The sequence below is a fragment of the Rhineura floridana genome, chromosome 11 (assembly GCF_030035675.1).
Source record: "Rhineura floridana isolate rRhiFlo1 chromosome 11, rRhiFlo1.hap2, whole genome shotgun sequence".
Lineage (NCBI taxonomy): Eukaryota > Metazoa > Chordata > Lepidosauria > Squamata > Rhineuridae > Rhineura > Rhineura floridana.
Window position 1 is genome coordinate 4,043,777 of NC_084490.1, and position 15,388 is coordinate 4,059,164.

The 15,388-nt window shown below is 50.2% G+C and overlaps 1 protein-coding gene across 4 annotated transcripts in view; it reads left to right on the top strand.

The window, feature by feature from the left end:
• Window positions 1-14,404, top strand: part of CNTROB (centrobin, centriole duplication and spindle assembly protein) — a 31,587-nt gene extending 17,183 nt beyond the window's left edge. For 2 of the 4 annotated variants that reach the window (XM_061589317.1, XM_061589316.1), the window contains exons 10-20: window positions 1,748-1,894; window positions 2,310-2,443; window positions 7,483-7,608; window positions 8,166-8,346; window positions 9,189-9,534; window positions 10,366-10,529; window positions 12,251-12,344; window positions 12,617-12,745; window positions 12,872-13,007; window positions 13,265-13,343; window positions 13,573-14,404. In XM_061589317.1, the coding sequence (XP_061445301.1) occupies window positions 1,748-1,894; window positions 2,310-2,443; window positions 7,483-7,608; window positions 8,166-8,346; window positions 9,189-9,534; window positions 10,366-10,529; window positions 12,251-12,344; window positions 12,617-12,745; window positions 12,872-13,007; window positions 13,265-13,343; window positions 13,573-13,710 (1,674 nt within the window). In that variant the 3' untranslated portion in view covers window positions 13,711-14,404. The remainder of the gene's footprint in view (window positions 1-1,747; window positions 1,895-2,309; window positions 2,444-7,482; window positions 7,609-8,165; window positions 8,347-9,188; window positions 9,535-10,365; window positions 10,530-12,250; window positions 12,345-12,616; window positions 12,746-12,871; window positions 13,008-13,264; window positions 13,344-13,572) is intronic. The other 2 variants (XM_061589318.1, XM_061589319.1) reach the window with 2 other exon arrangements.
• Window positions 14,405-15,388: the final 984 nt, after the last annotated feature.

A 15,388-nucleotide genomic window follows, 5' to 3' on the forward strand; every position in this document is an offset into this window, starting at 1 on the left:
CGTCGGAAAATGCTGGAGAGCCTTCCCAGCCATTGTAGAGGAGGCTGTACTCCCCTAGATGTGCCAGTGGTCTGACTCTGTCCAACGCAGCAGTTGGGGGGGGGAGAGAGCAGTTTGGTCCCACCCAGTTTGGTTCCACCCTTATGAGCCTTCTGTGTGTCTCATGCAGCCACTTAACGGACAGTGATTCATCAGGTGAAGCTTTTTCAGACACCACATCAGAGGTGATTGTTGAATTTCTGCCTGTTGGGCAATACTTAAAGCCACAGGAGCCCTGCCGGAAAAGTAAACAGAGGGAGCAAATTTTAAATAGCGTGGAAACCATGTTTCTAAAAAGACGAGTCCACCCTTTTGCCTCTTTCTGCTCATCTCTCTTTCCTGCTAGTCTTGCTATTCTGGATTCTGATTGTTATCGCAGTCTAAACTCACTGCTTGTGATGAGCTGAAAGCCTCAGCAGAAAAGGCCTCCACAAGCCGTCTGGTCGTATTAAGTTACTCCCTAGTCCCCCCCCCACCTTTGGCAAACTTCCTCCTCAGCCAGCATTCCCATCCAGGTGGCCCAGTCCCAAGTGGGAATGGACCAAAAAACAAACCTCCTCTTCCTCCTGCCCTCCCGCTTTGAGGTGAGGCCACGTAGATTTTCAATCGTTGTTTTGCACGCTGTGATTGAGTTGTTTATCTTGAGATCCTTGCTTTTGTGGGGAGTAGGGTTGCCAGGTTCATGCCTGAGACTGATCCTGTATCTTTAGGAGAAGAGAAAGTCAGCCAAGTGCAGGTGTTCTTGCAACGCTGTAATGGGAAAAACCACAAGGTGGAATTCTCCCTTCGCCCTGCACAACTTTTCAAGATACAGGAGACCTTTTGATTGCCAGGCCCAGCCTCCAAGAGGTCTTCTGTATCTTTAAAAGCTGTGCAGAGGGAAGGGAGAATCCCACCTTGTGGTTTTTCCCATTACAGAGTTGCAAGAACACCTGCACTTGGCTGACTTTCTCTTCTCCTAAAGATACAGGATCAGTCTCAGGCCCTGAGCCTGGCAACCCTAGTGGGGAGGGGCAGTGATGGGAAAAGGCTCTTTTGGGGATAGTTAAGCTATTCCTCCCATTTAGTGGGAACCCAGGTTGCTTTAGAGGAGCCCCTGGAGATCTGGAATGGTTTGGACATGGCTTTCAGTGGTGTTTGTTGCACAGATCACTCAGATGAGCACTGTTAGTTGTGCTCCTTGTTTCAGAGGCCAGACAGGCCTCAGCTAGACATGGGGCATTTGGGGTCGCTGGCCCCATGCTGTGGAACACTTCCAGCAGAGATTCCAGCAGAGGCATCCTCACTTTTGGCTTTCAGGCATCTCCTGAAGACATTTTTACGTAGACAGGCCCATGTAGTTGTTTAAAATGTGTCTTGAGTAGCCAATGATTTTAATGGTGGTTTAGTATTGATTTTATGTTGCCGTACGCCACCCTGACATTTTGGGTTTTTTTTAATCAGCCCGTCATTATCATCTTGTTTTTATGGGGGTTTATTGCATGGGCTGCTGTGCATTGCCCTGTTATGTTTCATGGATTGGCAGTATATAAATCAATGAATAAAACGAGAGGGTGAGGAATGGGGTGTCGTAAGGCAGCCTGCCAGGGACGCAGCTGGGGCAGGCTTGGGTGAGTGCTGCAAGGCCCCTTGGGGGCGTCTGCCTTAGAGAGTTTGGGTTCCCAGCAGCTCTTCTTGACGTCTCCCCTCCTCCCCACCCCTCATCCAGGCGGTGGCCCAGCGAGAAGCCCAGAAGGCGGCCGATGCCCAGCGCATCCTGGCCTCGGTACAGTCGGAAGTGCAAGGGCTGCAGGGTGAACTGGAGGCTGTGAGCCGAGAGAGGGACAACCTGAAGATGGAGATGAGTTTGGTCAAGGTAATGCCGGCGGGAGCCTTCCCTCACTCAGATGCTGATTTTGGGGAGCGGGAGGAGAAGAGTGGCAAGTAAGAGTTTTGTTACTTACATAGTTCTCTATGAACTGTGTGGAAGGAGGAGTTGTGACTGCTGCAGCTTCTCCTTCCCCCCCCCATAGCCCCATGATTGCCAGGGTTTGGGGGAGGAGCATTGCACCCCAAACTCACTCATTTATTAAAGGAATGGAAGTCCCATCCCAAATGGAGTCCAGGGAGCCAAGGTAAGAGCATTTACCCCTGTGATTCAAGGGCTTTCACCTTCACACTTGGCATGTGTGAGCTCCTTGAGGGCTAGGAGCATGTCAAGTCTTAAATGCAGCACTGGAAGCTTGAAGGGACTGGACTCTTGTTTTCCCTTGCCCTCCTTCTCTTCCTAGGCACGTTATGAGGCACAGAAGGTAAAGCTGGAGTCAGAATTGAAGGTGGCATTAGAACAGCGGGTGACGGAGCGCCTGGCAGAGATTCACGAGGAGAGCTTACGCCAGATGAGTACCATGAGGGAGCAGCACAGGTGTGTGTGTTGGGGGGAGGGTTCTGCCAGGGGGAGCCCCTGTCCTAAGATGCCACCGCAGATAGTGAGCCATCCTTCCTGGTCGTGCCCACTTTGCCCCGTGGCTCTGCCCCGTCTGGTTCTCTGTTTCCCTTCACTTTGGCTCCTCTGCCTGTCTCCTTTTTTACGGAGTCAGGCATCCTGTCCCTCATTCAGCCACACCCCCTGTGGAAACCTTCCTCTGCTATCTCTCCCCCCCCCCTCTCCAAGCAGCTTCTAGGAATTTCTAGTACATTTTCAGGGCCTTCTCTGCAACCCATAAACATGCTTATTTCTTTTTCAAAAGCCCAGGTTCCTGGGTGGCAAGATCTCGCGCAAGCGTGGAAACATATGTAGCCTTGAGCATATCTTCTGTGCACTTGTCTTCTGTCTTCTCCCCCTGCCCGCTTTTGTCCTTGCGGCTTACATTTTGAGCTTACAAGTCAGCAGGGACAAACTGGGTGTGGTGTAAAATTGTGGGCGAAGGAGGGGCTTTGCCTCCCGTTATTGCTTCCTGTTCCATATGAAGGGCCGTAGCTCAGGGACAGAGCATCTGCTGGGCATGCAGAAGGCCGCAGGCTCAATCCCCAGGGACATCTCCAGGTCGGACTGGGAGGGACTGGGAAGGAGAGCCAGTGTGGACAGTACTGAGCTAGACAGACCCTGTGGTCTGACTCGGTATAAGGCAGCCTCCTATGCTTCTGTCCTGTGATTGGCCAGTCTCTCTCTCCTTCCAGTCCAACTATTCTTGAGCATTACTTTTATTTTGTCCAAAACTTTAGACAAGACACCTTACCCCTGCCTGACTAATAGCCAAAAAGAATTAAAGTCTCACTGTTTTGTTCCCTGCCCAGTGAAAACCTAAACTGTATCTTCGATATTGCTGCTCCTAAACGCCAGGTCGGTACATAATAAGATCTCCCTCGTCCACGATTTAATTGTCGATGAGGGTGCCGACCTGGCATGTATAACCGAGACCTGGGTGGGTGATCAGGGAGGAGTCACTCTTTCCCAGCTTTGCCCACCTGGGTATATGGTTCAGCACTTTGGTAGATCCGAGGGTCGGGGAGGTGGGGTGGCTGTGGCCTATAGGAGTTCTCTCTCGCTCATCAGGCACCCTGTCCAGGTGACAACTGGTTTGGAATGCCTCCACCTTGTGCTGGGTCAAGGAGACAGACTGGGAATTTTGTTGGTGTACCGTCCACACTGCTGCCCAACGGCTTCCCTAACTGAGCTGACAGAGGTAGTCTCGGAGGTATTGTTGAGGTCTCCCAGACTATTGGTACTGGGAGACTTCAACATCCATGCCGAGGCTGCTTTATCTGGGGCGGCTCAGGACTTCATGGCCTCCATGGCAACCATGGGGCTGTCTCAATTTGTTACTGGCCCAACGCATGTGTCGGGGCATACTCTTGATTTGATCTTTGCCACTGGACATGGAGATGGTGATCTGGAGGTGGGGAGTTTTTTATCGACCCCATTGTCATGGACAGATCACCGCTTGCTGAAGTTTAGGCTTACAGCTACCCTTTCCCTCCGCAAGGGTGGAGGACCTATTAAGTTGGTCTGACCTCGGAGACTGATGGATCCTCAGGGTTTCCAAAGGGCTCTGGGGGATTTTCCAGCTGATAAGACAGGCGCTCCTGTCAAAGCCCTGGTTGAACTGTGGAACTTGGAAATGACCCGGGCCATGGACACGATCGCTCCTGCGCACTCTATCCCATGCAGAGCTCATGCAGCCCCATGGTATACCCCGGAGCTGAGAGCGATGAAGCAAGAGAGGAGGAGGCTTGAGTGCAGATGGAGGCGGACTCCTGACGGATGCAATTATGCCTTGGTAAGTGCCTCTACTAAGTTGTATACAGAAGCGGTGAGGGCAGCGAAAAAGCGATACTTCGCTGCCACTATTAAAACATCTCTCAACAGTCCAGTGGAGCTCTTTAAAATTGTCCGAGGGCTTTTACACTCTAGTCCTCAGGACATTATAGAACCGTCGGAAACCCGCTGTAACGAGTTCGCTGGGCACTTCCAAGATAAAATCTCATGCATCCGCCGGGACTTAGACTCCAGTATTACGGCAGCTGAACCTAATGAGGTATCCGGAGCACGGTCTTGTCCTCATTTATTGGATGAGTTTCAGTTGGTGCAGCTCGAGGACGTTGACAAGGTGCTTGGACTGGTGCGTGCAACCACTTCTGTACTGGATCCTTGCCCCTCTTGGCTAATAAGAGCTAGCAGAAATGGAACAGCCGGCTGGGCCAGGGAAGTGATAAATGCCTCCTTGAGAGAGGGAGTGGTCCCTAGTCGCTTAAAAGAGTTGGTAGTGAGACCACTCCTGAAGAAACCTTCCCTGGACCCAGATAATTTGAACAACTATAGACCGGTAGCGAATGTTCCATTCCTGGGCAAGGTCTTAGAACGGGTGGTTGCCAGCCAGCTCCAGGTGCTCTTGGATGAAACCGATTATCTAGATCTGTTTCAATCCGGTTTTAGGCCTGGTTTTGGCACAGAAACAGCCTTGGTCGCCCTGTATGATGACCTATGTCGGGAGAGGGACAGAGGGAGTGTTACTCTGTTGATTCTCCTTGATCTCTCAGCTGCTTTTGATACCATCGACCATGGTATCCTTCTGGGGAGACTCACGGAGTTGGGAGTTGGTGGTACTGCTTGGCAGTGGCTCCGCTCCTACTTGGTGGATCATCTCCAGAGGGTAGGGCTTGGGGAACATCGTTCTATACCCTGGACTCTCCATTGTGGAGTCCCGCAGGGATCGGTTCTGTCCCCTATGCTTTTCAACATCTATATGAAGCTGCTGGGTGCGGTCATCAGGAGTTTTGGAGTGCGTTGTCACCAGTATGCTGATGACACGCAACTCTATTTCTCCTTATCTTCTTCAGGTGAGTCTGTTGATGTGCTGAACCGTTGCCTGGCCGTGATAATGGACAGGATGAGAGCTAATAAACTGAGGCTGAATCCAGACAAGACTGAGATGCTATTGGTGCGGGGTTTCTCTGATCAGATGGTGGATATATACCCTGTCCTGGACGGGGTTACACTCCCCCTAAAGGAGCGGGTTCGTAGTCTGGGAGTTGTTTTAGATCCATTCCTGTCTCTCGAGGGTCAGGTGGCCTCGGTGGCATGGAATGCGTTCTATCACCTTCGGTTGGTAGCCCAGCTACATCCCTATCTGGAAAGCGACGACCTCGCTTCAGTTGTGCATGCTCTGGTAACCTCTAGATTGGATTACTGCAATGCGCTCTACGTGGGGCTGCCTTTGAAGACAGTTCGGAAACTACAGCTAGTGCAAAACGCAGCAGCTAGACTGTTGACAAGGACCAGGCAGTCCGCACATATAACACCTGTGCTGGCTCGTTTGCACTGGCTACCTATTTGTTTCCGAGTTAAATTCAAAGTGCTAGTTTTGACTTACAAAGCCTTACACGGCGCGGGACCACAATACCTAGCAGAACGCCTCTCCCGGTATGAACCTACCCGGTCAGTACGTTCAACATCAAAGGCCCTCCTCCGAGTTCCGACCCACAGAGAAGCTCAGAGGGTCGTTACAAGATCTAGGGCCTTTTCAGTGGCTGCCCCCGAATTATGGAACAGTCTCCCCGTTGAGGTGCTCCTGGCGCCTACACTTCTATCCTTTCGGCGCCAGGTTAAAACCTTTTTATTCTCCCAGGCATTTTAATCTATTATTTTAATCTATTTTTAGCTCTTATTGTATACCAGGTTGTTTAATTGTTTAATATGTATGTTTTTACTGTTTCTTGTGATTCTATTGTATTTTATTCCCTGTTGTGCACCGCCCTGAGAGCCTTTTGGCGGTATAGAAATCGAATAAAATAAAATAAAAATAAATAATATTAGGAATCTAGGAAGCTGCCTTCTGCCGAGTTAAGCCATTGGTCCATCCTCAGAAGTGTCTTCACTGACTGGCAGCAGCTTTCCAAGGTTTCAGGCAGAAACCTGCTTGGAGATGCTGCTGCAGATTGAACCTGGGACCTTCAGTATGCAAAGCAGGCGCTCTGCCCCTGAGCGACGGCCCTTCCCCAAATCCATTTGGCCTGAAGCTGTGTTTGTAGGATGAGCAGTCCCTTCTCAAGATACTCCAGGGGAAAATCCACGCAGGTCTTGAAGGTGCAGTCAGCTCAATTCTTCCTAAGTGCCGGAGTGCCACTAAAGTGCCACCCCACATGCACACATGTATATATTTAAGCACATGTACTTTCCTGCATGTACCGGCTATCATCTAAATGTTGTTTCAGTGTTGGGGTAAATATGGGGCCCTCAAGAAAAGGGATGGTTTTGATGGAAGAAACAACTGGCTTGTGCAAATAGAGGACAAGGAGCCTACACAATAGCTTCTATTTTTCTTTTTGAAATTGATAATGTTAGGTAAAGCATTTAACAGTGAATAACATGTTAGATAAAGAAAACCAGTGTCTTTGTTTTAAGAAACAAGTTGGAGGGGGAGCCTTGTTGTTGTTGTGTGCCTTCAAGTTGATTATGACTTACGGTGACCCTATGAATCAGTGACCTCCAGTAGCATCTGTCGTAAACCACCCTGTTCAGATCTTGTTAGTTCAGGTCTGTGGCTTCCTTTATAGAATCAATCCATCTCTTGTTTGGCCTTCCTCTTTTTCTACCCCCTTCTGTTTTTCCCAGCATTATGGTCTTTTCTAGTGAATCATGTCTTCTCATGATGTGTCCAAAGTATGATAACCTCAGTTTCTTCATTTTAGCTTCTAATGGTAGTTCTGGTTTAATTTGTTCTAACACCCAATTATTTGTCTTTTTTGCAGTCCATGGTATGCGCAAAGGAACCCTTTTCTTAAGGTTATCATACTTTTTTAGTTAATAACAGTGTCATGGGAAACAGCACAGGATAAGTGGATTCAAGATGGCTTCCCTCACGCCTCCCTTTCCACTTAATCTCTTGCCTCCTGTGGAGTGTTCGGCTTCTTGGGTTAGATCGGAAGTTTCCTCTGTGGACAACCCCTCCCTTCTCTTGGCAGGAAGCAGCTGATGGAGCTGAGCAGCCACCACGACAAAGAGCTGGCAAGTCAGCTGGCCCAGTTCAGATCTGACCAGGCAGAGAGGGAGGAGCGGCAGCGGCACCTCACGGAGGACTATGAGGGCAGGTACCTGGAGAGGAGAGGGCGGGTGCCTTGGAGGGGGCGCGCACACGCTGGGGAAGCTGTGTTGGAGTCAGAGGGAATGGGGAGGAGGGGAAAAGGAAGAGGAGAGGGAGCTGCATGAAGGCACTAAAAGGTGTTTCTGGGGGAAGGAAAGACATACATGGTTTTGACTGTGTGTGTGTTGAATGGTTTGCACAGTTTTATGTGTACTTTTTATTCTGTTAGGTCAACTGCCTTGGGGGATCCTTCTGGATCCGTATTGCTTTCTTGATCTGATTTAAATGGGGGGAGGTGTTTCCGTGCACCTCTGCTGCAGCCCCCCTCCTGCCCCCCCTTAAAAAAATTGGCAAACTCCTCCTTTCCCACCACTTCCACGGTAGACTGGTGGGGGGGGGAACCCCAGTATCCTTTGTGTCGTGGGGCACCCTTCCTGCCCTCCAGACGCTTTGGACTGCAGTGTCCATCAGCCCCAGCCAGCGTGGGGTTGGAGGGTACCAGGTTGGGGAAGGCTATCCTAGAACTGTGGTGTGTCTCCCCCACCCCCGGCAAACCCCATCCAGGATCTCCAGGCAGCAGGAAGAGATACGGGAACTGCAAGCCAGGCATCGGCGGCTTGAGGTGCAGCGAGCGGAGATGATGAGCCAGTTCCAGGCCATGATGCAGGCGCACTGGAACGAAGCCCTGAGCCTCTTTGCCGGTGGCAGCGCCTCCCCACAGCCCTGCCCCAAGGCCCAGCAGCAGGTGGGTCCCCTCACCCCTCATTCCCTGACCACCTCGTCAATGTAAGCGGAGCTGTCCTTGCTCCCAGTTAAATTTCCTCCTCGGACCCTAGCAGGACACTTGCGTGCTTGGGGAGTAGAGTAGCAAGGGTAGCCTTCGCCACCCTGGCACCCTCCAGGTATTTTAGACTAGAACTCCCATCTGTCTCTGTGCTGGGCTGATGGGAGTTGTGGTCCAAAACCCCCGGAGGGCACTGGGTTGGTGAAGGCGGGGCTAGAAGAACGAGCTGGGGGGCCTGGTTTGACTCTTTTTTTCCCCTGGCCTCCGAACTCACTGGGTGGCCTTAGGCAAGTCTCTCCAGGGCTTCATAATGCTGACCTAGTTTAGAAGATGGCTGTTGTAAGGATTGCAGGAAGGTAAATGCTGCCAAATTCTAAGCGCTACCTTGCCTTCCATTGTCAAGTTCACTGGTCTGTTAAAATGCTGCCAAATATCTGTTGCTTAATTCTGAGTTGTATGACGAAAGACTTTTTCCCTCTTTCTTTTTTTTTCTCTTCTCAAAGGTGGGGGGCTGGGTTGGGTCTGCTGGGTGACCAGGTGCTGCCTGCATATATAGGGACATAGGAAGCTGCTTTATGCGGAGTCAGAGCCTGAGTCAGACCCTACACTGACTGGCAGCCACGTGCAAAGATTCTTCTCCTAGCCTTATCTGGAGCCGCTGTGGGAGGTTGAACCAAGGATCTTCTGCATGCTGCCACTGCGCTAGCTGTCTGTCTTTAGCTGCACTTGCTATCTTGAGCTATGCTAGCTGTCTTGAACTGCGCTAGCTGTCTGTTTTTAACCCCTTTGCCCTGCTCCCACAGAATGCTCCCTCTGACCCAGACCTCTCCTCCGACCTGGAGTTTCTGCAGCCTTCTGAATCTCTGAAGACCCAGAAGGTGGAATCCTTTGGGAGCAACCAGGGTGCAGGAGACTGCGAGGGGCTAGCATGGAGACAGGCAGTCCCCCTCCAGCCTGTTGCCCAGCGCAGCTCCTCACAGGGGCCTCCAGAAGCCCCCGAAAAGTCCGCGCAGGATGCTTACCGACACCTCCTCCCCCTGCTTCCCGACGTGGGGCGTCTCTCGGAATTCAGCCATGTTTTCAACTATAGCCTCCTCAGCCAGCAGGGCTTCCAGCAGCTGGAGCCACAGGTGGACAGCACCATAACAGGTGTGTGTGCCCGTTCATTCTTTCCGCTCCTCCGATACTGCAGATAACTGTTAGCAGCAATCCCCTGTTAAACTGCTGGGCCAAGTTCATTTGTCTTCCCTGGGACAAAGCTGCAGTTTTATACACGTGTCGGTATAGGTTTGGCATGCCGGTCAACTGACTGGCCAAATATTTTCAGTTGATTTTCCTGTTGTTAGATTGCAGGCTGTTATTCCCCGAATAAGTGGGAACCTTTTTTTTTTTTAATGTCCTGATGGTGTCCTTTATGAACTGGACAAGACTGACGTCTGCTTGCCCGCTACTCCTGTGGCAGTTGGGAGCAAGCCCAGCAGCACCAGAAAGTGTCTCCTACTGGCCACTGCTGTCACTGGTGGCAGAAGCCAATGGCTCATCAGTAGACAGTTGACCAGGTCCTGGGAGTCCCCGGTTCAAACCCTCATTCAGCCCTGGAGCTCACTAAGTGACTCTGGGCCAACAGCCCATCGCCAATCTTGCAAGGTTGTTTTGAGGGAAGCCCTGAACTCCTTCAGGGGGATGGCAGAATAAAAATCATAAGGAATTTTATTTATGTTATTGTGGAACAATTGCAGCTATTTTTAATAATTCACATCTGTTGATTTTCTCCTTTCTTGTTCACCTTACTTTAACTCTTTAAAAATATTTGATCTACATGGCTGCATTTCAGAAATGACATGCTACATATGTAGATTTTACTTGGGGTGGGTTCAAAATGTTAAATTACACAGAGACTGAAAGTGGCAGGGGAGCTTTGTAGCTAGGCAGGTATTTAAACCTGGGCCTCTCATATTTCTCTCCCTCTCCCCTCTTTAGGTCTGCCTTTCCACTCTGAGAACCTGGCGGAGCACCCATTCACAGATGACACAGATGAGGCCATCACTGAGGGGGCGGGTAATGATGGAGAGACCCTCCAGCAGAGCAGCTTGGAGAGGGGAGTTCAAGTGCCCCAGCCAGACTTAAGTTGCTATATGCGTTTGGTGCGTGTCATAATAATTCTGGTCTCTGCTCCTTCTCTTTCCTGCCTGGGGAGTTGGGAAGGAATTGTAATGGGAGTCCCTGCAGGGTGGATCGATTTAAATCAATTTTCTCATCTTGGACAAGAATGCATAATTACTGGTTGCTGTAACAAATACATTGGTTTATCTGACCTAGGAACGTAATCCCAAACTATTAATTATGTGGTCTGTCACTTACTGGAAGCCGCGGAAGAAGAGAGCGCTCTTGCACTCAGGTCCTACTTGTGGACTTCACATTTAGGGCATCTGGATGGCCCCTGTGAGAACAGGATGCTGGACTAGATGGGCCACTGGTTTGATCTAGCTTATGTTCTTAGTTTGCAGGCACTGCAGAATTTTATCTGCTTAGAGCAGGGTTTGGGAACCTCCAGCCCATGGGCCAGTCCTGGCCTGCCAGGAAGTTCAAGTTGGCCTGCAAGGCTGTTTCACTCAAACTGTGCCCATCTGCCCATCCGCTGATGTCACTTTTGATGTCACCAGATGGGAGGTGTTAAGTCTTATGTTGGCCGCATATGAACCATACAGGGTTCCATGCAAAACCCTGGCTGATTAAGAAAGGGCTTTGCATGGCGTCCCTTGCTAAAAGGAAGGAAGAACTTTGGTTTAGCAGTCCCTGCACTTGACATCATTGTGGTGTCAGGTGATTGACAGGTGGACAGGCTGATAAGGATTCGGCCAGAGCTTGGAAAAGTTACTTTTTTTGAACTACAACTCCCATCAGCCCCAGCCAGCATGGCCACTGGATTGGGCTGATGGGAGTTGTAGTTCAAAAAAGTAACTTTTCCAAGCTCTGGATCCGGCCCGTGGAGCCAAAAAGGTTCCCCTGGCTTAGAGACAAGAGATGGGTTTCTGTTTTGGCTCTCTCTGTATACATGCAAAGACCTTAAGCAAGGACACTTTCTTGAAGGCTGAGGCTGAGATCTGGTGCACACTTATCTAGAAACAAGTTCCATTGAACAAACTGGAACTTGCAGCCCTGTCTTACGCTGCTTACTTGGGTATAAGTTTCCATGAGGAAGGGTAGTAGTTACTGGGCAAAACAGGAAGTGATGGAAAGCAGATAGCTGTGCCCTGTTATTTAAATAGTCATTGAGAGCTGAACAAATTACAGTCCTTGAGTAGTTGGAGGGCTTAACATGGGCATACCCTAACATGGGCATTGTGGAGGATCCTGGTGATTCACAGGATGGCATCTCCTGATGCCTAGCACTCCTGGTAACTTGCCTGTCATTGGGCTGATCAGGGAGCTCACAATAATAAATACACAATTTTTATAATGCTTCACCTCAGAACCCTGATATTCTTCTCCTGTCTACCATGGTTCTTTTTACATAGAAAAGCACTCTTTGACTCAAAGAGCTTGATAAGATGGGACATAATTCAGTTTTAAGAGACTATAAGTGTAGATTGTATCATGTATCTGTGTTAAATTAAGACCAGGTTGCTTGAAGACACTTATTTTGAGGAGTTGTTTTTTAATTACATTTTTTTAAAAAAATCTTTGCTTTTATCCACTATGAATTCTTGGCTGTTTGCTATTTCTGTAGCGTGATCATCCTAGGAGAATAACTCCAGACCTTCTCCCTCTTCCCTGTTGATGCAGAGGGCCTAGGAACTGATGTTTGGGGGAAGGTGGGCTGGGAAGGCCGTGCATCTAACTCCTCTCTGCTCATGACTCCTAGCTTTGGGACCGCTCTGTCAACGAAAGCGCTGCTCAGAAGCAGGAAGAGGTTTCCGTGGACAACCCGCCACACCCCCCAAACCAGACGCAGTTTGGTAAGAGGTGCCCCCCCCAACTCTTTCTCTACAAGGGAACTCTTGCATCCTCTCATATTGACTCCTGCCTCTTCTCTACTCCCCAAACATTTGCTGTGTCTGTGGGGCCTCATGTGTGCATCTCCCTCTTGATGGTGGCCCTTGGCACATTCAGAGCTGTGACTGAAAGGAAGGCCGGTGTCCATAGAGCTCCTGACATAGAGCACTGGAACGGTCTGCAGGAACTCCCCTCCCCACCCACACAACCGAATGTTTCCTGTCTTCCTTCCTAGGCCCATCCCTGTCCTATCATGAACGGTCCACAGCCCTGTGGGATCCCACACAGCCGCCTGTCAACACCATTCACATCCAGCCACGCAGCCACGCCGCTGTCCACAAAACCAAAGTACCCTTGTCCAAAGGTAAGTAGGCTGACCTACTTGAACCTGGAAGCAGCCAGTCCACGAGTGGCAGCTGAGATATCTCGAGTACAAATTCTGTTGACTAGGTTTGAGCCCAACTTTCCCCCTTCCCTTTTTCCTCTGCAGCCCATGAGGGGGGAATCCTGTCCGCCAAGCAGGTGGCTGAAGTTTCGCGCCTACTGAAACAGTACCAGGCCAAAGGCAGACCTGTACCTTCCCCTGAGGAGCTGTATAAATATTTGCGTGGGATAGGCCAGAATGGGTAAGGCTGAAGCATGGGGGTTTCTTGGGTCCAAACACAGCCTCTTTGGAGGAGGTATGGGCAGGGCTCCCCAAGAAGTGTTGCCATCTATGTGGGCTGGGAAAGAGACAGCTCTAGGGTTTCCTAACATGTATATATATATTTAATCTTCTCGAAGACCTAACATTCATCAAGCAGTGTTTGGGAGGGCCGGGACACCTGGGTTCTGTTCTGAGGTAGCACTCCCAACTTCCTTTTTGTGGGGATTTTTACTCCAGGACAGAAGCAAAAGGCGATGGAAGTCTTCAAGCACGCCAGAACCCTGATCCCAGATTGCTTGACGCTATGAGGAAAGAGGTCTGTATGCCATCCTATTGGAGGGGCGAGTGAGTTGGGAGAAATCCTGAGGCCGCAGGAGTTCTTTATTTTTCTGGAACAGCAAGTCCCCAATGGGGGAGGGTTACAGACCCAGGGGGCACAACCGTACATTTCTGTGTGTGGATTAATGTGAGTGTTCGGTCTGTCAATGTGAGGAAGGGTGTCTGTCAAAAGCGACTGTCATTTTCCCTCAATCTTCCCTCTTTAGATGGGCCCCACACGGCGCATGGGCATTTTGGGATTTGGGCGTGAGAAACCCCATATTGCCACCAAAGCTGGGAAGAAACAGTCGGGCGCGCCGGCCTCCAGCACTCGCACCAGCAGAGGCGGCGGCGTGTGGAGATGATAATTTTTCCAGATGGACTATTTATTTCTTACCCCAGTTCTCATTTCCCCCCTCCCCTGCCTGTTCTGCCTGGGGTTCGGGTTGAGTGTCTGGGAGCCACTGTTGGATTTAAAGCCCCCCTTCACCTCCAGCTTTACTCTCCAATCATTTGGAGTGTAAAACTTTGCCTTTTTAAGAAAGGAGGTATTGAGAATGTGCATGCCTTTTTTTTTTTTTTTTTAAAGCTTGGCTTAAATCCTGCAGCATCAAGAGCCTTGAGGTGACGGAAGCTGCAGTCGCTCTTCCCTCATTCCCAGCAAAAGGTGGTGCCGAGAGGCCCTTTCTGGGCCCAGTTCTCTGAGAATCTCTTTGCATCACTCCCTTCTGCTGTGTCCTACTGAACTTGACGGCGGCCGTTCCAGTCATCGGAGGCAGCCCAGTGATTCATGGCAGCCTGTTTGCCTGCTTGGCTTCAAGAGTGGGCACGCAGGAGGTATTTTTCAAGGGTGCAGAGGGTGAGATGCCTTCCCTGCCTGAACAAAATCTTCCAGGCCTCCCCCCCGCCCAATACTCTGAACCCTGGCATTCTTCAGTGCTTTGTTCTGGGTGTACTGTTTTAGACACTCCTGGCTTTGCTCTTTTTGCACAGTTAATTATTTTTGTATCATTGTCATTATTGTTTTCTAAAATAAATGAATATTGAGTTATTTTTAAGCAGCAGGTTTCAGTCTCTCTTCCTTCCCTCGGCTTCTTGCCATCCTCAAAGCACGTAAAAGCTGTTCTCCCTCCCCCCCCCCCGTCCTTTCATGGCCGTTGTGCTCCACAATGCCTTTTGATGAACTGGTCTGTCAGAGGTGTGGGTCATGAAGTAAAGAATCAATTCCTTCCATTCCCCTGGCAGTATTTTTCTACTGAAATCCTTGAAGTTTCTCCCCCTCCCCTCCAGAAATATGGGGTTTGGAGCTGTTGGAGACCTGAAGGCAAAGATGCTGCTGCTGGTGGTGGTTTGCTAAGTTTTGAGACCATGTGAAATCCAGCCCGTGGCCACCACCCCTCCTGTAGTCATGGGATGCACAGAGCCCTCTCTGTACTCCACCAGCAGGTTGCTTTACTTAGTGGCTCTGCTTCCTTCTTCACAAACTGGTGAACGTACTGCTGTCATTGTCTTGTGTGCCTTCCCTCCAAATGAAAACCACATCAATAAGCAGGCACAACACTTAAAAGCATGCCCAGTTTTGCCAGGGAGATAACACACTTTCCTCTCAATGTTAGACTTAATTTCCAAAAGACTTTATGGCTCTCATTGGCATTTCCCAGCGCAAACAAAGCAGGCCTCCCTGGCAAGCGTGCAGTGGCTGGCTAGCGGTGAGAGGGGGCTTCTCAATATATTACCTCATGCTTTCTTACAGACCCGCTTTTCTGAGCTCCAAGAGTTTGAGGGATTTTTTTTTCTCCCCCAGAGCAGAAATGCTTTTTTTCCTCTATGTGTTCCTGCTTGTGAGTCGCTGCTTGGTAATTTTGGGGAAGAGTTCGCGTTTCCCCCTCATGCAGTCTTTCCTCTTGGCCTGCAGCAGGGGTGGCCACTCTGTGGCTCTCCAGATGCTGCTGAACAACATCTCCCATCAGTCTCAGCCAGCACAGCTCATGGTCAGGGATGATGGGAGATGTAGTCCAGCGGCACCTGGAGAGCCACGGAGTG